Genomic DNA, 25,146 nt, shown 5'->3' with positions numbered 1-25,146 from the left:
ATAAATCCCTTTGAAATTCATCCGAGTTGTTACCTGTATCAATCAATAATTGATTCTCTTTTTTATTGATGAATAGTATTTCATTGTATGGTTGTTGAGCCATTCATCTCTCGAAAGACATTTGGGTTATTTCTAGTTTGGGTTGATTATGAATAAAGCTGCTATAAACAGTCATGTACAAGTTTGAGTGTGAACCTAGGCTTTCATTTTTCTATGATGAATTACCTAAGTGTGGACTCAAAGGGTCATATGGTAAGTATATTTTTAACTTTATAAGAACCAAGAGAAGTAGAGAGACCAGTAGTAGACCAAATGGTCATTTAAGTGGGAGATGGTAATAGCTTAAAGTAGTGCTAACAGTACTAGAGATGAAGAGTAGATTTGAGATCTGTTTTGGAGGGAGAATTGATAGGGTTTGCTGATGGTTTGGATGATGGAATATAAAAGTAAAGGGATTAAGGAGTGACTCCTAGATTTTAGGCTTGAACAGCTAATGGATATTGGTTTCAGTTAGTAAGATGAAGATTACCAAGTATAGGAGGTAGGAATGGAATCTAGAATTATGTTTAATAAATTTAAGATGCCTGTTAGCTAAATGGAATGTTAAATAGGCAGTTTAGATATTGAAGTCTAAAACTCAAGGGGGGTTTTTGGTTAAAGTGTACTTTGGGGGAATTATCACAATATAGATGGAAGACTGAGTCCTTTAAAGAGAGAATATTGATAGGACTAACCTCTGAAGATATGCCAACATCTAGGAGTTCCAAAGATACTCAGTAAAAGAGATTGAGAAACTAGTAGTCTGAGAGAAAGTAGGAAAACGTCAAGAGTGGTATTCTGAAAGCCAAGGGAAGAAAGTGTTTCAAAAAGGAAAGAATTCAGATGCTTATCCAGTTTCTTTCATTCATTCAGCAAGCATTCCTGAGTACTTTCACTTTGTAAAACTGCATGGATAGACCCCACAGTGATTAGGACAGATAAAGTGCTGGTCCACATAGAGTTTACATAGATATCTTAAGGATTTCAGTGTGGAACTATATAGCAATTCTGAGGACCAATTCTGAGTATCAATTCTGATACTTAAATTTCAGAAAGTTGCCTTGAACGCTTTAACACTCAAGATTGCGTAGTATTCCCAATTTCTGCAAAGAGTTAACAGTTTACTAGAATAGAAAGTTTGGTATGCAAATTCAGGTGATCCAGAATAGCAGCCATTGAGTGTTGTAGAGAGATAGGTCATCTAAAAGCCAAATGAGGGCACCTGGGTGGCTCAATTGGTTAAGCGACTGCCTTCGGCTCAGGTCATGATCCTGGAGTCCCTGGATCAAGTCTCGCATCGGGCTTCCTGCTTGGCAGGGAGTCTGTTTTGTCCTCTGGCCCTATCCCCTCTCAGGTGTTCTCTCTCTCTCAAAAAAATAAATAAAATCTTTAAAAATAAAAAAATAAAAGCCAAATGAAATGCAGAAGCAGCTTTGGTGTAGAGGTTACTAATGCAAACATGCGCAAGTTACTTTAATTCTCTGGACCTCAGGTTTTCCATCTGTGAAGTGAGAATGAGGAACTGGTGTATTTCTGAAGCCCCCTGTGGCTTTGCAATTTAATGACTGCATAATCCAGGATCAAGTAATCAGAGAAGTCACAAATGGCAAGATATGTAATAACAAACACATCAACTCTCAGAGTTAGTAATATCCTCATCAGTGGAAGCTTCAGTAGCCAAATCAGTCTCTAATTCAGTGTTTTGACAGTGGAAGCGCAAGATTTTAACAGTTGAAAGCTATACTATAACGAAAGTCCCTAGGAGTCTCTTTGGAATAAAGGCAAAGACAATTTTGTGTATGCACACTTTCCTAAAGGAGATTTTGACAACTCTGGCTTATTAACTCTTTGGTATAATTCCACTGTGTATGTTTTTACCTCTCTAACAGGGACCTGTAATTTAAGCTCAAATTCATGGAAGATATTTCTTTTCTCTCTCTCTCTTTTTTAAGATTTTATTTTAAAGTAATCTCTACTCCCAATGTGGGGCTTGAATTTGCAACCCCAAGATCAAGAGTCTCATGCTCTATCAACTGAGCCAGCCAGGTGCCCCATGGAAGATATTTCTAAAAAGAGCTATGGACCCTGGATGGAGAAATAATAACCATAACATAATAAAATGCAACTACATCTTTGTTGTTCCACATCTTCATTTCTACAGGTCTTTTATATATTTTAATTCCTTCATTTTCACAACAATTCTGTAAGATGAATATTTTTATCTTTATAGAGAAGGAAATTGAAGCTCAGAGAGATTATCACACAACTAAAATAGTGACTAGCTAGAATGCAAAACTGGGGTTGCTTTTGCTTTTGACTTTCTAATTACAGTAAAAATAAAATATACAAACAAAAAACTTTAAGGACAATTTATTACAAAAGCCCAATAAATAAATTTTTGGTTCTCTAACCCAAGTAGTAATCTCCAAAACTGAAGGTAGTTATAGAGGGGAGCAATCATGCTGCTGAAGAAAGCGAGATATGTGAAGCTACTCTATATATACCTCACTGGTAGGCAAACCCAGTAGGCCCCAGGCATGCCAGAGTTAGACATCACTCAGGTGAATTCCCATCTTTCTTCATAGGCACCCTGAACTTTAGAGCTTATATAGGGCACTTTCTTATATATTCCTATTTAGTCCTCATAGGAACTTTTCAGGGGGAATCACTGACCTGATTTTACTGATGAATATCCTGAGAGAAACTAGTGATGATATGATGATAGTAATAATAATAGCTCACATTTATTGAGCTTTTTAATTTTTATTTTATTTATTTTTTTTTAGAGATTTTATTCATTTATTTGACACACAGAGACAGCTAGAGAGGGAACACAAGCAGGGGGAGCGGGAGAGGGAGAAGCAGGCCTCCTGGCAGAGCAGAGAGCCCGACATGGGGCTCGATCCCAGGACCCCAGGATCACGACCCGAGCTGAAGGCAGACGCTTAACGACTGAGCCAGCCAGGCACCCCTGAGCGTTTTTAAAAATTTATTTAGGGATTTGGGGCTCCTGGGTGGCTCAGTCATTAGGCGTCTGCCTTCGGCTCGGGTCATGATCCCAGGGCCCTGGGATCGAGCCCCGCATCGGGCTCCCTGCTCGGCGGGAGGCCTGCTTCTCCCTCTCCCACTCCCCCTGCTTGTGTTCCCTCACTTGCTGTGTCTCTCTCTGTCAAATAAATAAATAAAATCTAAAAAAAAAAAAAAATTTATTTAGGGATTTTATTTTTTTCAGTAATCTCAGCATGGGGCTTGAACTTGCAACCCTGAGCTCAAGAGTCACATGCTCTACAAACTAAGCCAGCCAGGCACCCCTATTAAGCATTTATTATGTGTCAGGAATTTTGCATGTTAACTCTGTGTTAAGCATATTACATGTATTAACTCAGTCCTTACAGAAACCTAGTGGTATAGGTCCTGTATATCCACCTTTTACAGATGAGGGAACTGAAGCAATATGACCATACATTTAATAAATGTAAAAGCTGAGATTTGAATCCACACAGCTTGACTTCATGGTTCATCCTCTTAATCACTGTATTTGCAGTAATTATTTCACAGTATATATAAGTGAGGTCATTATGCTGTCCACCTTAAATGTATATAGTGCTATATGTCAGTTACATCTCAGTAAAACTTGGGGAGGGGAGTATAAATGTAAAAACATAGCTAAAAAAATAAAAATTTTGATATAAAAAATTACCCTTACTGTATTATTTTTTGATATATAGAGAAATGACCAGCCTAAGATCACAAGCCTAGCTTAATCCTTACCTGTTTTGTATAAAAGTTGAAGTACAGATGTGGAATGTGGGTCTTGTGCTTCTGTTGATCATCCAAAGCTAGGAGGAAAAGCTCATACCATCTTAATAATCAGGACATCAGGGCAACTCAAACAAGGCAATAAACAGTCTTGTATTTGGTGCCAAGGCCTAAGCTTGCCATTACAGGATGTGAATGAGGCAGCTTAGCAGCAAAACATGAAAAAAAGCTGAGAGGCTTGAGTTCCTGTATACTTAGTACTGATCAGTAACATTAATCCATCATCTTTTTATGCAGTCATATAGTGTATACTTTCACAAATACATTACAACTATCCTAAAGGTGATAGACTAGATTTATATTAATTAAAAACATATTAGGGGCACTTGGCTGGCTCAGTCAGTGAAGCATGTGACTCATGATCTTGGTGTTGTGAGTTAAGCCCCACTTTGGGTGTAGACATTACTTAAAGAAATTAAAGAATCTTTAAAAAAGACAAAACAGGGGCACCTGGGTGGCTTAGTCCGTTAAACGTCCCACTCTTAGTTTCAGCTCAGATCATGATCTCTCAGGGTCATGAGATCCAGCCCCGCATTGGGCTCTGTGCTCAGTGCACAGTCTGTTTGGGATTCTTTCCCTCTGCCCCTTCCCCTGCTTGCATGCTCTTGCTCTCTCCCTCTCTCTCTCTCTCTCATAAAATAAAATCTTTAGAAAAAAATAAAACAAAACATAGTATACCAAAGGGAGTAAGAAGAATAGACACCCTCTCTGTTCTGTACTCATCAAGCCACAGTAGTTTTGTTTTGTTTTGTTTTAATTTCATTTTTAAGTAATCTCTACACCCAATGTGGGGCTCAAACTTACAACCCCAAGATCAAGAGTCACATGCTCTACCAACTGAGCCAGCCAGGCACCCCAAGCCACAGTATATTCTGAACAATTTATTTTCATAGGATTCTTACAAGCAGGAACATGTCCAGAGGGAAAGGCAGATGACCAGTATGATAAGGGGACTAGAAATCATGTAACTATGTAAGTCACTTGTTGAGACTTGTGGTATTTAACTCCAAAGGCTATAAAACTCTTGGTGGAAAAGGGAGGAAGTAGGCTTGTTCAGGCTGGGAGTGTCCACAGATTGAATTGAGACCAGTATGTTTTAATTACATATTTAAGCTTCAGGAGCCGTAGCAACTACTCTCAACCCTTATGAAGTCATAAGGTATAGCCCCTCTGCTTCACTTTATCCCACCCCTCATCACCACCACTACCACAGAGATGAGGATTCTCTCCTTTTCTGGAACAAGTCTATCTCATCAGTCACATTCACAGTTTCAGGCTCATCAGAAGCTAGTAATTTTGTGTCCTCATTATAATATCTTGGGAACCGAGAATTTCATTGAACCAACTTGAGCCATTGTCTTTTTGTAGTCCAGTTAGCAGTAGCCATTATCTCTTCTGCTCCATTCAGCTTATCTAGCAGTGTAAACCAGGTGCCTGACAGGCCACAGCAGTGGCTGTTCTCAAAGGAAAGAGGATTGGTGTGAGCTGAGTAGACAACCTAAAAGTTGTCTATTACAGTTTCTATTCTCTTACCGTACACTGCCTTCTGGCAATCTCATGCATGCCTACAGCCTCCCTACAGAAGACTCCCAAGTCAGTCTAACTCCAGAATTGCATGTTCTAGCATTCATCAAGGCCTTTCTCACCTCCCTCTATCTCAGATAACTACACTCCTCTAAAATACATTTAAATACCGATAGCCAGCAAGCCTCTTGGCCTATACTGTTCCCTCTGGCTGAAATTCCCTTTGACATACTTCTGCTCTAAGGCCCAGTTCAGGTGACACCTCTTCTAGATAGTCTTTCAGCTTCCTCATCTAGCACTAGAATCACCCACTTCTCTGTGCCCAGTATACCTTCTCTTTCTAGTTTAGTGTTGACTGTCTGTATTGAAATTATGGGAATGATGTCTGTCTCCTACACTATTGTGAGGTAGTATGTGAAGAGTGCAGAGGAACTCTCAAATGTTTATTCAGTGAATAAATGTCATAAGATGATTTGAAGCAAGAAATAGTAATTATTACATAGTGAATCATTGTCTACTTTATTCTTCCAGCTTCAAAAATATGTACTTGTTTAGAGCTCTAGTGCATGGATCCAAGCTATCTATTAATGAAATATCTGTATGTTTGTATTTTTTCAGAGAAGACTTTCCAGGCTCAACCAACTCTTATTTTTCCCTAAATGAATAAGGGATCCTTAAAAGGTCCCAGTAGCAATCCAAATAGGACAAACCACAGATTAGCAGGTTCTTATCTCTATCTGGAAAACCTGAATTTACAGGAATATGAAAACTCTTTCACCACAAATAGAAACTTGATTCCTAATTTGAAGGTTCCTACACATAAGAGATAGAAAGGAACTAGGGACTGTGGTCTGAATTTTTATTTTCTTGGCCCCACCTGTTGAATGATGGGGTAGCATTTTCCCTGGATTCATTTCCTGTGGCTTCAGCTAATTGTAATTTGTGAACCATTTCATCTTTGTTTTCAGGCCTAAGCAGTTAATGATGGTAACATTTTCTTTGTTGTTGTTGTTGTTGTTGTTTAAAGTAAGCTCTACAGGGGCACCTGGGTGGCTCAGCGTCTTGTTAAGCGTCTGCCTTCAGCTCAGGTCATGATCCCAGGGTCCTGGAATCAAGCCCCGCATGGGGCTCCTGGCTCAGCGGGAAGCCTGCTTCTCCCTCTCCCACTCCCCCTGCTTGTATTCCCTCTCTTGCTGGGTCTCTCTCTGTCAAATAAATAAATAAAATCTTTAAAAATGAATAAATAAATAAAAATAAAGGAAGCTCTGCAGTCAGCAGGGGTCTCAAACTCACAACCCCAAGTTCAAGAGTTGCGTGCTCCACTAACTGAGCCAGCCAGGCACCCCTCTTTTTCTTTTTCCCATCTTTTATTTGGTGACCTGTAAGGATAACTCCTAAACATTCAGTTCATACCAATCTTGTGAATTGCTCACTTGTTTTCATTCAACTGATAATACTTTTTAGAAATGTCCTCTGAGGTACTTCACATGTGGCCTCTGGAAATTGATTTTTATAGTGGTTTGTGCAGCAGACGAGAATTCTTATGATTTTCACTTATTTCTGTTTAAATTCTATGTTTTCAGATGAAATTTTGAGGGTACCTCTTCCTAATTTCAAGGACTTCATTTCAGATGGTGGTGACCAATGAAACTGAGTGGAGTCAGTAGTACTTAGAAGAATGTGCAGCTGATCAGAGGAGTTAGAACCAGTAATCCAGTTGAAATTGTTTTAAATACCCTTTGTTTTAAATACCTTTTAGCTAGGCAAGTTCCAAATTGCCTTAGTTGTCAGTATAATTTTGGCCAAGTAAGCAGCTGTACTCTCCATTTCCTAAATCTGGCCTTCATCACAGTCTGAAAAGCAGGTTTTGATAAAAATCAGTTCCAGTTGTAATTTGCGTAACCTGAGCCCTTGGAATGAGTAAAATGTCCTTCTTGGGGTCGGGGAGGTATTTTTGTAAGAGTGGGTCTGAGAGGAGAGATGAGCCCAAGAGAAATTTTGTAACAGGCTTTCTTCTATACTTACCCAAATTAAAGTAGAACTAGTTGCTATGTGGAGGTAACTAAGTGATCACTCACAGGATGGTAAGAATACATCTAGTTAGTTCTTTGTTGTGACTCCTGTTGTTTCTTTGGTTTGGGGAAAAAAAGGCAGCAGTTAACACTGAGGCTCAATTTTGATATATACCATCCTTCTCTTCCTGCACCCTACCTCTATAGGAGTTAGTTTCGTTTAATGGGAGGTCTGTCTTTGGAAAAATAGTAAGGTTGTAGTAAGGTCGAAATAGCTCCATCACTTAACTCACTTTGTGACCTTGGGTGAATCACTTTACTTTTCTGACGTGCCCAAGTAACTTATCTTTTTCCTGATAAAAATAAAATATAAGAAAGATTTAAATATTAAACTTTTTTTTCATACAGGTTTTTATTTTGAACATATGTCTGAATTATAGTTCATTCTTCTCTTAAAAGCCTTTGTTCTTGGGGCGCCTGGCTGTCTCAGTCGGTGGAGCATGAGACTCTTGATCTCGGGGTTGTAAGTTTGAGCCCCAGGTTGAGTGTAGAGATTACTTAAAAATAAAATCTTAGGGGTGCCTGGGTGGCTCAGTTGTTTTAAGTGTCTGCCTTGGGCTGAGGTCATGATCCCGGGGTCTGGGATCGAGCCCCATATCAGGCTCCCTGCTCAATGGGGAGCCTGCTTCTCCCTCTCCCTCTGCAGCTCCCCAGCTTGTGCTCTTGGGTGCACACGTGCTCTCTCTGTCTCTCTGTCAAGTAAGTAAAGTCTTAAAAAAAAAAAAAAAAAAAAAAACCTTTGTTCTTTTTTTTTTTTTTAAAGATTATTTATTTGACAGAGAGAGACACAGCGAGAGAGGGAACACAAGCAGGGGGAGTGGGAGAGGGAGAAGCAGGCTTCCCGCTGAGCAGGGAGCCCGATGCGGGGCTCCATGCGGGGCTTGATGTGGGGCTTGATGCGGGGCTCGATTCCAGAACCCTGGGATCATGCCCTGAGCCGAAGGCAGACGCTTAACGACTGAGCCACCCAGGCACCCCAAAAGCCTTTGTTCTTATGCTTATCTTCTTTAAATGCATATGAATCTCCCCTAGTTAAAAAAATTAACATCTGTTTAAAAGCTGTTGCTTCTTCCTACAATATGTTCTTCTATTACTTTTAAATGGAGTGACACTACTCAATAAAACACTGCTTATTTTATTTATTTCCACTCAGCAATTTTTGTTTAAGATTTTATTTTTTAAGTAATCTCTACACCCGGTGTAAGGCTTGAATTTACAACCCTGAGATCAAGAGTCACATGCTCTTCTGCCTCAGCCAGTCAGGCGCCTCACTACTCACCTGTTTTTAACTCAGTATGATTTTTGTTCTAATCAGTTTACTGAAAATTTTATTAGTGGTGACCTTTTGAGCCTTTTCTTCTTCCTCACACTTCTTGACCTGCATTGCATTTGACAGTACTCTCTTCTTTATGAAACCCTTTTGTTTCTTATCTTTCTCTTAATCGTGGATTTATATTCCACCTATGTCTTATTTGATCACGTAATCTCACTTCATTCCCTAACTTCTTACCTTCCCCTATATCTCATAGAGTTCTAATCTATTGACATAGCTTTAATTTTTCCATGTGTTGACTCCCAGATTTTTCATCCTAGCTTTAATCATTGTCCTCTAAATACCTTTGAAATATTTCTACTTGACTCACCTATCATCCTCTCTTAAACTAAAGAGAGGATGATTTTGTCCCTCACACAGCTTTTACTTTCCTCTTTTCTTTTAGTGATACCACATTTCTCACAGCCACCTTGGTGTAGAACCTCAAGTTCATTTTTGACCCTTTTCCCATTCCTGTTACCCATAGCCCATGCCATTCATCTTGTCGCAACCTGCACATCATTGTGAGATTGATATTCCTAAAATGCTACTATGATCCAGACATATCTCCATTTAAAAAATCTCAGTAGTCTTTTTTTTTTTTTTTTAAGATTTTATTGATTTACTTGAGAGAGAGAGCACAGGTGGCGGTGGGGAGCAGAGGGAGAGGGAGAAGCAGACTCCCCGCTGAGCAGGGCGCCCAGTGTGGGCTCCATTCCAGGACCTGATCCCAAGACCCTGAGATTATGACCTGAGCTGAAGGCAGATGCTTAACCGACTGAGCCACCCAGGCACCTCTAAAAATCTCAGTAGTCTTTTTATCAGTAGGATAAAATAAATTACAATCTGGGGTGCCTGGGTGGCTCAGTCGGTTAAGCGGCTGCCTTCGGCTCAGGTCATGATCCTGGGGTCCTGGGATCAAGCCCCACTTCCAGCTCCCTGCTCAGCAGAGAGCCTGCTTCTCCTTCTCCCTCTGCCTGCCACTCTGCCTACTTGTGCTCTCTCTTTCTCTGTCAAATAAATAAAATCTTTAAAAAAAATAAAAATAAATAAATTACAGTCTATTCCAAACAGTTTTCTAGACTTCTCTCTGACCATTCTTCTATAAGATCTCTCTGCTTAATTATATATCTACGTAGTTTGCCCAAACACACCTTATGTTTGTTTTCCCTTTTTTTTTTTTTTCCATTGCTGATTCCTTTCCCTTACCTGAAGTGCCCTGTTATCTTTTGTTTTCAACTTTGTTTACTGTGAAATATAACCCTTGGGGGAAAGTACATAAAACACAATTTTACAGCTTAATGAATTAATGTAAAGCAAGCATCACCCAAGTCAAGAAACAGAACATTGCCAGGATTCAAAAATTCCTCTCCACTCCAGCACTATTCTCTATATGTCTCTTTATTGTTGGAGCCTGTTTTTATTGTTGTTGTTACTGTTTTAAGTTATTTAATATGAATGGAATCCTATGAATAGTTTGTTTTTTGGGGTTTTTATTTGATCTGGCTTCTTTTACCTAACAATGCTTGTGCTAGTCATCCATGTTGTTGCAGTAGCTCAGATACTTTTACAGCTGTATAGTATTACATTGTATGAATGACACTGTTTATCTCTAGTAGTACTGATAAATACTTGCATTTTTTTTTTTAAAGATTTCATTTATTTACTTGAGAGAGAAAAAGAGCAAGTGTGAGCATGAGCTGGGGGGGAGGGGCAGAGGTGAGAGGGCGAAGCAGACTCCCCACTGAGCAGGGAGCCTGTGGGGCTCATCCCAGGACCCCAGGATCACACAACCTGAACCGAAGGCAGACACTCAACTGACTGAGCCACCCAGGCGCCCCATATTTGGGTTATTTTTAATTGCGGCTTTGACAAAGCTTGTCATTATGAACATCCTCAAATTTGTCCATTCATACACATGTGCATGCATTTCTGTTGGGTCATATATATCTGGGAATGGGTCATAAGAGAGGTATATCTTCAACATTAATAATGACACACTGTTTTATACAGTAGTTGTACCAATAAACACTTCTACCAATAACATATGAAAGTTAGTTTTTCCAAAATTGCCACCATAACTTGAAGTCTTTTTTTTTTTTAGCCATTAATATGTCATTGCAGTTTTAATTTGCATAGCCTTGATTACTAATAGGTTTGAACATCTTTTCTTAAGTTTATTGATGATGTGGATAGTCTCCTCTGTGAAATGCTTGTTCAGGTTTCTTGCCCAATTTTCTACTGGTTTGCATTTCTCTTAATGCTATATAGGAGTTTTACATATTTTGAATATGAGCTCTTTGTAGGTTGTATGTATTGCATATATCTTCTTGCACAGTGTGGCTTGCCTTTTCACTCTCTGAACATTCTTCATTTTATTTATTTTTTTATTTTTTAAAAGATTTTATTTATTTTTTTGTCAGAGCACAAGCAGGGGGAGCGGCAGGCAGAGAAGGTACAGGGAGAAGCAGGCTTCCTGCCAAGGAAGGAGCCCGATGCGGGACTCAATCCCAGAACCTGGGATCACGACCCGAGTCGAAGGCAGACGTTCAACCAGCTGAGCCACCTAGGTGTCCCATGAACATTCTTCATTTTAATGTAGTCTAATTTTATTAAAGTTTTCCTTTATGATTAGTGCTTTTTGTGGACTATTTTAAAAATCTCTTCCTAACCCAAGATCGTGAAGATCTGTTTTTATTATCTTCTGAGAGGTATATTATTTTGCTTTTGGTATTTGGGTCTTTAGTTGCAATTAAATATTTTGCATGGTGTGAGGTAGGGTCAAGTTTAATTTTCTTTCCTTGTAGATTAATTGTCCCAACACTGTTCACTGAAAAGACTTGTCTTTTCCTCACTGCTCTGCAGTGCCACCTTTGTCGTAAATTAAATATCCCATTACATGCCTAGTTATGTTGTGGTATGGTATGTCTTCATTCAGTTCCTTTGGTCTGTTTGTCTATCCCTGAGCCAATAAAACATCATCTTAATTACCATAGCTTTAAAATGAATATTGATATATGGTGAAGTCTTATTTTTCTTAAATATCTGTGCTGTTTTTGTTCTTTTGCTTTTCCCACATACATTTTACAATTAGCTCAAGTTATACATGAACACACAGAGTTGGGATTTCACTTTATCTATTGATCTTTACAGTAATAACTTACAGTCTGTGAGCATAGTCTTCCTCTCCAGTTACTGAACATCCTCCATTTATCTTAGAAATATTTTATATTAATTGTTTTACAGTTTCTCCATAGAAATTTTACATGTCTTTACTGGGTTGTATCCTATTTTTTTTTTTTGGTACTGTTGTAAGTGGCATCTTTTAAAATTTTCATCTCTTTGTGGATGGTATAGAAATATGGCTAGTTTTTGTATATTTCTCATTTCACTGTGCATTCTAGAACCTCCAGTACTTCCACTTTGGAATGAAGGTGTTGACAACGGACCATCCTTGTCTTACTTCCAATCTGAAAAGAAAAACTTTTTGTAAGCATTTCACCATTAAGTATGATACTTGGTATAGGTTTCTTTCGATAATCTTTATTATATTAAGCAAGTTTTTTCTTATTCCTAGTTTGCTAAGAGTTGAACAATAATGTTGAAATCTATCAAAGACTTTTTTTTAACTAAAGCATTATTTATTGCTTTTGTTTAAGATGGATTTTTTTAAAACAAAGTACAAAATATTTCAGAAAGTTGCGAATTTTTATCAGGTTCTAATCTTACAGAAAACTTGTCTTTAACAACAGTAGCACAACTAACATTGATTGTGTGTTTACTATATATTAGGCATTGTATTCAGCAGTTTAGTTTAGTATGAAAGGTCTCAGATCCTGGTGCAAGATTGTCTGCTTAGAATCCTGGCTCCCCTGCCTATTAGCCAGGGGACTTGGGGCATAGTTCTTATTCTATGTCTATCTCAATTTTTTTCATCTGCAAAATGGAGGTAATAATAGTATCTACTACATAGAATTGTGAGGAAAGAGTGAATTGTGTGTGATGCATAAAGAACAGAACTTGTTGCATAGTACCAGGGTACATGTTATTATCATTGTAACCTATATCATTTATTACCTAGTAAGTCCATGAAGTGAGTACTATGGTTATCTCTGTTTTTCAGTTGATGGAGAGACTTCAAGAACTGAGACATGTGCCCACAGTTACAGAGCTAGGAAGTGGCAGTGCTGGAATTCATACTCACTGTGTCTTAACTACCAAGCCAATGTATTTCAAACTTTTTACACTTTTACATATTTCATTTATTTATTCAACAAAATTAGCATCTTCTCTGTAGCAGTCGTGGTGCCAGATGTTACTGTTAATGTCTGTGATTGACGCTTAACCTGCAATGCAACTTTGGTTAGGTATAAATAAGGGGTCCTGCCACTCTTATAAAACAAGAACCTAAGTATTGTAAAATTCTGGTCAGATTGATGAACAGATTAGTTTAATGAATGTCTTTGTTCTCATTTACTTACTGTTCTTGCTAAATGATGTAGAGATGGGAACATCCATTTATTTGAGCAGACACTTGTCAGTGTGCTCTGAAGAGATCTTCTAGGGCTCTGTACCTGATTCCGATTGTTATTGATTTTCTACACCAACCATGTCAGCTGCTTTATTCATCATTTTCATTATTTCATTTGAATTTGACATATCTGCCTCTAAAAATTAATGTGTGTCCATAGAGACCCCAACTGAGCTCTGGCATTTACCCTTATCTATCTCAGCAGGAGTGTTAAAATTTGAAGAAATGAAACTTAATGTAATAGTTCTTGTTACCTGCACTAGAATAATTACTGGTTTAAAAAAAATTCTTGGGATGCCTGGGTGGCTCGGTTGGTTAAGCGTCTGCTGTCGGCTCAGGTCGTGATCCTGGAGTCCTGGGATCCAGCAGGGGGTCCACTTCTCCCTCTGCCCTCACCCACTCATGCTCTCTCTCTCAAATAAAATCTTTTTTAAAAATTCTTAAGATTATTTCTAAGGTTTGAAAAACTAGCAAAGACAAACGTTATCTTTTTTCTAATATTGCTTATGTATGGTTACATTTATTTATCATGAATAACCAGCAAGTTCCTTTTAGAATATTGCACAGGAACAAAATTGTGGGCAGGTCATGACTCTTTTACGTATAGAGGGGTAGGACATAATCTGATAATATATCTGTGGACATTTCTGTGTAACTCATCTTGATAGTCTTGCTAAAGTTTAATGAACTATATTGTCTGTTTTAGAAAGGAATGAGATTCTTCTCAGGGGAAACCCAAGTTGGAGAGAGGTTTCCAGCTCCATTTAAGACATGACTTTATATCCCAATTGTTTCTTCTTCCTTTACCCTCCTCTGCCTTCATTTGTCTAACTGGTAATCATACTTCAGAGCTCACCTCCTAGGAAATTTGTCATTACGGTCTCCTGCCACCAGACTAACTGAATAATCCTCTTCTGTGCTAATTTCTTAAAGTTTTTTTTAGGTTAAAAAAAAAAGAAAAAAAGGCAGTTAAGCAATAATAATAGTGTCTAGTACTTAGGAGTTTACAAAGCTGTTTCATTCTAATACCATGAGGAATCCAGAGCTCCATGTCATTTATAGGCAATCTGTTAATTCCTTGATTCTTATAACAGTTATTTGAAGAAGGTACCATATTATCCACATCTTATAGACTAGAAACTGAGGTACCTCTGGAGAGGTTAAGAAACTTTCCAAGGTAACACAGCTAGCAATTGACAGCCTAGATTTGAGCCCAAGAGTCTAACTCTAAAGCCCAAGTTCTTAGTCTCTATGTTCTACTGCTTATGTTCAAGAGATTTGGAGAGCTGACAGTTGTCTCTTTCCTTTCCATCCCTGGGTTGAGATTTACCTTGCCATAGACCCTGAGATCAACTTGACCTCCCCGTCCAACCCCATTCTCCTGACTGCCAGGCTGATCTATCTATTCACCTAGTCTCAATCTTTTCAATTAAAGTTTAAAGTTCTTTAAAAACTGTCTTAGTTTCCACCCTTCTCTCTTCTTTTACTCTTGGGGATAGGGGCAAGAGAAAGATTCCAGTAGTTTTTATTTTTAATGTTTGATTTTTCCCTTAATACATAAATTTTCAGAATAATGAATTGGTGTCCTAGCAACCTCCATGGTAACTAATGAGTTTTTTCTTTTTAATATTATTGTGAATGCATTGATTTTTATATTTGAAGTGTTTTAATTCATTGCTATCATTATTCTTTTTGATGCATAGGTTGCTCCATTTTAGGCCAGTGGGAGGCTTTTTATGTTGTTTCCTATATCCTTTTGACATGACCCCATTATTAGTCTTAGGTAGCACAACATTCAAACCTGGAATCAAACATTTCTCTAAGAAGTCTGGGCTCCTGTTTATAGAAAATGGTATTTTCAAAGTTCACTATCTGAGTCCTTCTAGTACTGCTGATCAAGATAAACATTCAGCTTCTCTGATAAATTAGTAAGTCTTCCCTCTCCTACAGTAATTTTTACCCATTGCTATTTTTGCAGATAGCAAACTACTTGTTCAGTTTCAAATACCTATCATTTTTCAAATCCTCAGCTTTTCATCAACTCCTCTGTCTCTTATCTTACTGACTTCTGAGCACTACAGTTCCTATGATCCATAGTCTCCCAATTTGAAGTACTTATTTGCCTGATTTTCTTTCCATTGTGTTTTAGGTAGAATAATACAGATTAATGACAAAGAATTAATAGATTAACAGTGCTGAGTTAGGGACGGTTATGAACATTTCCTTTGTGTTAGTCTCACTCTTCAGAATGCTGTAGATGGTGTATGAATCTGAAATTTCAGTGAGTTATATGACACAGTCATTTATGATATCCTTACAAATAAGATAGAGAAATGCAAGCCAAACTAGAGTGTCTACTGTAATTAAGAGACAAAGCTAACTGAGCATCTATTTCCAGAATGCTAATGGTTAAGTCAGATTGGAAAAGGGGCTCTTAACAGCTTGCTAAGGCCATATTCTGTATTGTTTTAAGGATGGAAATGAAAATAATCTAATACCATATATGGAGAAAAGGAGGTAGGAGAAATAACTAGTATACTGGATGGCAGGACTGGATCCCTAAAGATTTCAATAGGCCAGAATGACATACAGAATTTGTTATCTAAAGATAAAATTGATCAAGGACAAATACGAAGTCCTACCTTTGGGTTCAACATTTACCTTTCCAAGAATGGAGTAAGAAAGACATGGGTTGAGGCACCTGGCTGGCTCAGTTGGTAAAGCACGCGACTCTTGATCTAGGGGTTATAAATTTGAGCCCCATGTTGGGTGTAGAGATTACTTTAAAAATAAAAAATCTTTAAAAAAAACAAAAAGAGCTTCGTGGGTTAATAGTATATGTGATAAATGCTTCAAGCTTTAGATGTCTGTGAACCAGATATGAATTAAGTGTAGGGAGGGGATTGGAAATAAGAGGTATGGAATTCTAATTCCAGTTCTACTGCTGACTGGTTATGTAACCAAAATTAAAGTTCTTTACCTCGTTAAGCTTCAGTTTGCCTATTATAAAATGTGTGGCATTTTTATAGCACCAGTAAGTATAAACTACGTTTGTTTACTGGTATTGATAGCTGAAGAAACATATAAACAAAGCTAATTGAGTCTTAAATTATATTAAGAACCACCACACCCCCGCCCATCCCCATTCAGTTCTGGATACTTTAAGAGATTTTGATACTATATGATTCATTAAGAAGTAGGAGAAGAAAAAATTTACAGTTGGGAACCCCATTTACCTTTAAATCTCTGAATGGTTGATATATGAACTAGGTTAGATTATACATTTATTTTTTGCCCATGAGCACATAACTCAGGGCAGTGGGTTAACAGACTTTGGCTTAGTGTAAGAAAAAGCTTCTGAATCCTTAAAACTGTCTAAAATGACATGAATGGAATGAAGTGTCTTATTGAGTCACTAAAGATGTGCAAGTAGAGTGTGGAGCAACCCCTTGTTTTGGGATATCCTAGAGGGAATTCATGCCTTGGGTAAAGTTCTGCTCAAGGCAATTTCTAAGGTACTTTCTAACTCTTAAGATTCCACGTTTCTGTAATATGGGGATAATGATACCTCTCAGTTACTGTGATGAATAAGTAAGGCCATCCATGTAAAAAGTTATTGAATGTTGCATGGGACACAGTCAGTACTCACTAAATGTTCTTTGTGGTATCTCTAAGACTAATCCTTGTCCTGGCCCGGTACAAGTGAGATAATGAATATAAACATGCTTTAAATATCCTTCAAGTCCTTTAAAAGAATAGGAGATGCAGAAATCTATATCTGACATCTGGCAAGGCACCATTGGGACATTTTGCTTCAATTTATTCATTTACAAAGGGCTTGACTTTTTAACTTTTTTTTCCCAAGTAGGGAAGGGCCTGACTTACCTGCATATAGTATAGATAGATTTGCCTTGCTGTGGCTACAGCATGTGGTGATTAGGTTCATAGACTTTGGGGGTTCCAGCCCAGCTCCCATACTTACTAGCTGGTGACTGCTGGAAAGTGATATCACCTCATAAGCTTCAGTTTCCTCTTCTGTATAATAAGGGTACCTTATTTTTTATGATTCACCACAATAACATGTTAAGTGCTTGGCACAGAACCTAGTACCCAAGTGGTCAGTTAGCAATAGCTTCTCCTGTTTTTATGATCCTTTCCCACATGTTGTGAGGGAAGTTTGTAAAGTGCTTCTGTGAGAGGCTTTACAGTTGATTGGGAGAGGGCCTTTCTCCTGTACCTTTGAGAGACTTCCTTCTGAATTAGTTCCTGGTCTGTGGCATAAGCCAGTGCTCCTTATAGAAACAGAAAATGGCAGTAAGAATAGCTATGAAAGAGAAGCAGTCACAGGACTCAAAGAAAATCCAGTCTGTGCCCATTGGTGGAGAAATAGTCCCACCTCGACTTTGATCTCATCGTAGCCTTTTAAGTGCTCATGAAAAGAACAAGCAGTGTTACAAGACATAAGCAGATTCTTAATAGTTCTGTATTTGATTGTTGTTCAGTGGGTCCTTTGCCCTGGATCCAGATGCTGGACAGAATGCCATACAAATGCTTTCTGAAGAGGTTACTGAACTCCAGTTCTGATATTGGCAGATTAGGGTCAGCCACTTCCTAAATGGACAAGTTCCTTAACTTTTTTTGAGATCTCCATTTTCTCAATTACAAAAATGGTAATAGCAGTTGTATCCGCCTTTGGGATTATGAGAATTATGTGACACAACACAAAACACGGTATTTAGTAATGGTCTGTACTCAGTGAAGTCATAACTCTGAAGAAAGGGAGAAAGAGATAGTGTGGTTCTTCTAGATATTGATTAATTATAACTATTTTTAAGTCTATTCTAGTAGACTTCTGGTTTATATTTTAATGTATGTGTATATATATATATATGATATGTATCCTATATATGGTAGAATGTGAGATATATATATCTATAAATATATAGAAAGGTCATATATAATATTGAAGGTTTGAATTTAAAATGAGAAAATTTAAATTCTCTGTATCCAATCTAGATTTTTTCACAACATTCCATGTTCGTTCTCTTTCTAAGCCCAATCAGCAACTCAAGCCCAGCACTCCAGGAAATCACATCCCACACATAGTACTATTGTTATGTCATTCATTTTGCCTTTTTGGCCTTTCCTGTTTTAGTTTTTTAATTCTCTGTTGTAACTTTGCTCTAATGTTTACCTTGAGCTTCCTTTGCATTCTTACTTATTTATTTTTCCTTTGCATTTTTAAAAGGAAAAGAAAAAGAATGGTTATTACACCAGGGCCATTTTTATATTTTAACCAAATTTCTTTTCGTTGCAAATAACAAAAATTCATTTAAGTTAGCTCGAGAAAGAAAAAAGAAAAGAAGGTATTGTATTACAAGACATGGGAATGTCAGTTTGTCATGGTATGTCAATTTGCCCGTAGTTAGGAAGTTCATCCAAGCCTTATAAAGTCTTGGAAAGGTCTGTAACTAGGAAATATAGAGTCCTCAAGAACCTAGGTGTTTCCTCTCTCCTGTTTCCCTAGCTGTGTGGTCTCCTGTATCTGCTTCTCTCTGCATAACTGCTATTTGCTGTGTGACTTTGGGCAAGAGCCTTAGTATATATGTCTGTTGCCCTGAATGAAAAAAATATTGTGTATTAGTTTCCTGTGCTGCTGTTAAAAATTACCACAAACTTGTTCTCTCACAGTTCTGGAAGTTCAAAAGTCATGTGAAAATAAGGTGGGCAGAGCCACACTTCCTCCAGAGGCTCTAGGGGAGAATTCATCCCTTGCCTCATCCAGCTTTAGTGGAAGCCATTCCTTGGCTTCAGCTGCCTTCTGCCTGTTTTCACATCGCCTTCTCTTCTGTGTGTACATGTGTGTGCGCATGCAGGCGTCTTCTCTTCTGTTTATATCAAATCTCCTTCTGTCTCTCTGTTTTTAAAGACATGTGTGATTGCAAGTAGGGCTCACCTTTATAATCCAGAATAATCTCCCAATCCAAGATCCTTAATTAGATCACATCTGCAAAGATCCCTTTTCCTTACAAGATAACATTTACGGGTTTCAGGGATTAGGACCTGATATATTTGGTTGGCCATTATCCAGCCTACTACAAATAGGGATCATAAAGACATCTCAAAGTTGGCATATAATAAAGGTTGCCTAAATGCTAGTCTCCTGCCTTCTCTACATCTCTCCTATGTATACTGCCATGCTCCTCCTGTAACATTGCTTTCAAATGCTTTTCTTTTCAGGAATGTTATTATCACATTAAGCGTGGATCTGTTAGGATAATAATGATAATGAAAATAATAGCTGTCATTTATTAAATGTCCATTGTAGCCCAAGCATTGTGCTGAGTATTTTATGTATGTAGGTACCGTTATAATCCCCATTTTACAGATGAGAAAAACTAGGTTCAGAGAGGTGAAGTAACTTAATTTGCCCTCGTTCAGTCAGCTGGTAAGTGTCAGAACTGGGGTTTAAAGAAAGATCTGGGGTGTGTTCTTAATCATTATATCTTGCCTGTTACTCAGGAGTGTGGTTCAGACTCTGGTTTCTTGCCTTGGCCTCTGATCAAAACCTTTTCTTGGGAGGTTTCTTGTACCTGCTAGCAAGTTCTGACATCACAGTTCACCAGGGCACTTTTTTGTCATATGCCTGTTCTTTGGCGGTAGCTTGATCCTGAGTAAGTGAAATTTGAGGGAAGAGGAAGTTAGAGCGTTATATTCCAGCCTGAATTTCCTCTTTGACTAACTTGTTTGTTGCGAGGCAGTAAGTTCCTTGACTGTGGGGGTCATGATGATTTACCCAGTACCCAGTACCAAACACAGGGCCTGGACACAGAGTAGATGTTCTGCTAGAACATAAGCTTCACCAGGGACTTTCATTCACTGCTGTAGCCATGCCTTTTACAACAGTGCCTAGATTAGAACAGTTGTCCAATACCTATTTGTTGAATAGGTGGAAGACTGGTTGGCTGGCTGGGCCTGGTTAAAACTTCTTCACTGGTTAATAATTATAACTTTCATTTACTAGGTATATGCCATTTGCTGGGCACTTACATAAATTATCAGTAATCACCTTATCACCTTTCTACAGGGTAGAAGTAAGTGATGGGCTGTGGCTGAGGAAGGTGAGGGAGAGAGAGGAATCAGGGCTATCTCCCAAGTTTTTGACCTGGATACTGGTCCAAGTGATGATGAAACCCAGGGAGAGGAGCATGAGTTATTTTTTAAAACAGGCTGTGTTTGTGATATCTGCAGGTAGATGCAAGGGTCTGTTCCTAGGACAAAGGCTCTAAAAATGACCCCTGTTTGCCAGTTAGCCGGGAAAGAGTGATGTTCTTGATTTTCCCAGAGCAAGGTTGCTTATTTTATTTTATTATTTTTTTAAAGATTTTATTTATTTATTTGACAGAGAAAGACACAGCGAGAGAGGGAACACAAGCGGGGGGAGAGGGAGAGGGAGAAGCAGGCCTCCCGCCGAGCAGGGAGCCCGATGCGGGGCTCGATCCCAGGACCCTGGGATAATGACCTGAGCCGAAGGCAGACACTTAACGGCTGCGCCACCCAGGCGCCCCAAGGTTGCTTATTTGAGAACTGCAGGCTTAAAGCCATTATTCCCATGTGTTCTAATTTGAATATGTTCAGTTTCTGTTCCAGATGATCGGGCTGAACAACGAACCTGTCTCATTTGTGGGGACCGTGCTACAGGCTTGCACTATGGGATCATCTCCTGTGAGGGCTGCAAGGGGTTTTTCAAGCGGAGCATTTGCAACAAGCGGGTGTATCGGTGCAGTCGTGACAAGAACTGTGTTATGTCTCGGAAGCAGAGGAACCGGTGCCAGTACTGCCGCCTGCTCAAGTGCCTCCAGATGGGGATGAATCGGAAGGGTGAGTGGTGCTTGTGGCTCGACTGCCCACTTTACCATCACTTCACCTTTGGGGTCAGCTCTTAAGCCGTGGAGTTCTTCGTTTCCCAAACCTGCACTACATGCCAGGTCTTGTACTGTGTACTCATAAACCCAAGACACATTTGACACAGTTCCTGCCTACAGGGATTTCCCAGAGTAGGTGGGGAGCAAGACTAGTGAGATGTTAAGGATTCTGTGAGAATGAATTCACAGGCTCCAATTGGCAAGATCCCAGTTAACAATCAAGTCCTAACTCGGATTAATATACTCCACTAATTCTTCTTTCAGAGCATGATGACAGGAAGTAGGAATTTTAGATGAAGAAGCAGAAAGGCAGTATGTCACCTGAATGTGATAACATTTTGCTTGCTAGAATCATGGCATACTCAGAGGTTAGGTATGCCCAGAAATCTGCTTCCAGGTTGGTGAAGAATTTGGGATTTACTGGGAAGCTTTCCGAGAGCCATTAGCCTGAGATTATGTTAATAAACCAATATTGTAAGAGGATTAATCCAGGAGGTAGGCTTTGAAAAATGGATTGGTGTGGGGAAAGCAGAAAGGCCACCTAGAAAGTTTTTAGAAGAGTCCAGAAGAAAGATGTGAAGAATCTGACGGAGGGGCAGGAAAGGTGGGGAGATGTGGAGAAGCTTACCTGATAGGAGTTGATAACATACTGGGTATTGGGCAACACCAGAAGTTGAAGTTGCAGGTTTGGGTTAATAGTAATGACCCCACCAGAAAAAAAAAAAATCAGCCTAAAAAGCAAGTGGGGCAAAATGTTGGCCTTGGCAGTACATTGTTTGAGGTATCTAAGAAGGACACATACAGTGTCCACCAGGGAATTTGGATATGTAGGACTGGAACTGAAGTGAAAAGTCCTGCCTTCAAGTAGAAGTTTGTGGAACTATTTGCAATCAGATGGCAAAATTTTGTTTGTGGGTAGAAATCACCCAGAGAGAACTTGGATACAGAAGAGGAGAGGGCCAATGTCAGAAATTAAGAGTATTCTCATAGAGGGTAGAGAGTATAGTACAGTACAGTTCAGTAGAAAGAATGGAGGCAGAGGTTGGTGACAGACTAGCTCTGTGACCTTGCACAGTTTGCTTTATGTCTCTAATGCTCAATGATCTTTTAAAATAGTATGATAGGGGCGCCTGGGTGACTCAGTCGTTAAGCGTCTGCCTTCGGCTCAGGTCATGATCCCAGAGTCCTGGGATCGAGCCCCGCATCGGGCTCTCTGCTCAGCGGGAAGCCTGCTTCTCCCTCTCCCACTCCCCCTGCTTGTGTTCCCTCGCTCGCTATCTCTCTCTGTCAAATAAATAAATAAAATCTAAAAAAAAAAAATAGTATGATAAAACTTAACCTTTCAGAGTTCTGTAGAGGATTAAATATGACAACGTATATATAAAATACTACTCAGCAAGGTACTAGGGGTTCATAATAGTAATGTATAGGGGTAGGAGTTAGATTTAGCGAACTGTTCAAGTTGGTTTTGTCACATTAATAAATGCAGACAACCAGATATACTTCAGACTTTTTTTATTATATGTGGGATAAGAAGAATCTTTTGAAAACTTGCCCATTAGGAAGAAAGGTAAGAAAGTTATAAAACAGCATTTAGATAAATTTAGGTCATTTATAATTTATTTATAATACTAATATTTATTGATTACTATGTATATCAGAAACTCTTATACACTTTCTATGCATTATCTCCTTGAAAATGCACAAACCTATTATTAAATATTACCGTCAGTTTAGGGGCACCAGGCTGGCTTAGTTGGTGGAGTGTGCAACTCTTGATCTTGGGGTCATGAGTTCAAGCCCTACGCTGGGTATAGAGATTACTTAAAAATAAAATCTTTAGGGGGGCCTGGGTGGCTCAGTCCTTAAGGGTCTGTCTTCAGTTCAGGTCATGATCCCAGGGTCCTGAGATCAAGCTCCACATAGAGCTCCCTCCTCAGCGGGAAGCCTGCTTCTCCCTCTCCCTCTCCCCCTGTTTGTGTTCCCTCTCTCACTGTCTCTCTCTCTGTCAAATAAAATCTTTTTTTTTTTAAAGATTTATTTATTTGAGAGAGCAAGAATGAGAGAGAGTACATGAGAGGGGGGAGGGTCAGAGGGAGAAGCAGGCTCCCCGTTGAGCAGGGAGCCCAATGCGGGGCTCGATCCCGGGACTCCAGGATCATGACCTGAGCCGAAGGCAGTCGCTTAACCAACTGAGCCACCCAGGTGCCCCCAAATAAATAAAATCTTTAAATAAATAAAATAAAATCTTTAAAAAAAATACTCCCCTCAGTTTATAATGCAGGTTGGGGAGGTAAAATGACTTACCAGTAGATAGGTTAGTGGTGATTATGTTGATAATAATTATTAGGTTTGTTATTAATCAAGCAGAGCTTGTACCTAACCACATAGACAACATGTCTACCATACGGCATAGTACTTGCATGATGGAATGCCCTGTGTTTACTGGATGACAAATACCTATAAGAGGGCATTTAAAACTTAACAACTTTGTCCTCTGTGTTTCTAACCTCCTCTTCTGTCTGGAACTTACTGTGCCTCAAGCCTGTTTTGCATTATCCTGCCTGTGTTCAGGTTCTTTCCTTTGCCTAGGAGTCCTCTCTCTTCCCCACTCTTTCCCAGCCATCAGTACCAAACAGGTGATGCCTTGAAGAGAGAGTCTGTGGGCATCTACCCCCTTTCATATGATTTGGTCATAGTCTCGTTTTCTCATTTCCCTTTGTTGTCTTCACTGTATTTTACCAAAGCATATTTATGGGTTGCCTTCTTGACTACTCTCTGATGATTCATCCTGCTTCTTCGGTTGGAGTGTGAGATTCTGGGGCTTCTAACCAAACTCTCCTATTTCAGGGAAGAAGAAGCTTAACTTCTTAATTCCTGTAACCATAGCCGGGAGAAGATGATACATGGAGTGTGAGGGGTGGGAACTGCCTCCCTGTGTCCCATTTTCCTGCATTGCAAGATGGCTTAGTTGCCTTGTAAAGGCTGCCTCCCAGAGAGAAACCCTGCCACCTCCTGGCTGGTGCTGAGAAAGCAGAATTAAAATTACAGTTGCCATTGAATATTTTTGAATTGATGTAACTGTCCCATATGGAAGTGTAGTGTTCGACATAATTTTATGCATTTGTCAAAACCTATAGAAATATATGGCACTAGGGCGCCTGGGTGGCTCAGTTGGTTAAGCTACTGCCTTCGGCTCAGGCCATGATCCTGGAGTCCCGGGATCGAGTCCCACATCGGGCTCCCTGCTCAGCAGGGGGTCTGCTTCTCTCTCTGACCCTCCTCCCTCTCATGCTCTCTGTCTCTCATTCTCTCTCTCGCAAAAAAAAAAAAAAATTTAAAGAAATATATGGCACTAAAGAATTGAATTTTACTGTATATAAATTTGTTTAAAAGCAAACCAGTATAGGGGGAAAGACAATGTAGACTGTGATAAATGAATCTAACTGATATTACTAATAAATCACATAGCCACACTGCAGGAAATGGGAGAGAAAGGAGCTGACCTTGGGAAATAGTGTTTTGACTGTATCCTGTATACCATAGGGCTGAAAATAAAAAGAACTGTATACATACAAAGCTGTCTGGTTTGTAAATTTATTTCTGTCAAGGTTATGGGTTGGGAATTCTGTCACTACTTTATTTGTATACTCAGGTTGAACAAACAAGTGAATATATTGTTGATAATGAGAGTCGAGTTTCTCACATCAGAGAAAAAAGTTAAAAATCAGGAAAGGCGAAGGCTAAACTGAAACCTCTGGTGCTAGATTGGAAGCATCAATATGTACTCATGTTTAGAAAAAAAAATTTAGAAAAACCAGATCTTGATTTCCAAATATCAATAAAGGGAATCAGGACTCTTTGGAGAAGGGGTTGATTCTAGGGTTGAGGCAGGGAAAATATAAGATGAGCCTGGAGCGTCTG

At 39.1% G+C, this 25,146-nt stretch overlaps 1 protein-coding gene across 3 annotated transcripts in view; it reads left to right on the top strand.

Moving 5' to 3' along the window:
• Positions 1-25,146, top strand: part of NR6A1 (nuclear receptor subfamily 6 group A member 1) — a 229,301-nt gene that overhangs the window by 168,115 nt on the left and 36,040 nt on the right. For all 3 annotated transcript variants that reach the window (XM_045883135.3, XM_045883134.2, XM_064579872.1), the window contains one exon: positions 20,936-21,178. In XM_045883135.3, coding sequence (XP_045739091.1) covers positions 20,936-21,178 — 243 coding nt within the window. The remainder of the gene's footprint in view (positions 1-20,935; positions 21,179-25,146) is intronic.

This window comes from Mirounga angustirostris, unplaced genomic scaffold (assembly GCF_029215605.1).
Source record: "Mirounga angustirostris isolate CCGP_5_RB_7025 unplaced genomic scaffold, mMirAng1.0.hap1 SCAF_15, whole genome shotgun sequence".
NCBI classification, from domain to species: domain Eukaryota; kingdom Metazoa; phylum Chordata; class Mammalia; order Carnivora; family Phocidae; genus Mirounga; species Mirounga angustirostris.
This window is presented reverse-complemented; position numbering and strand designations above follow the sequence as displayed.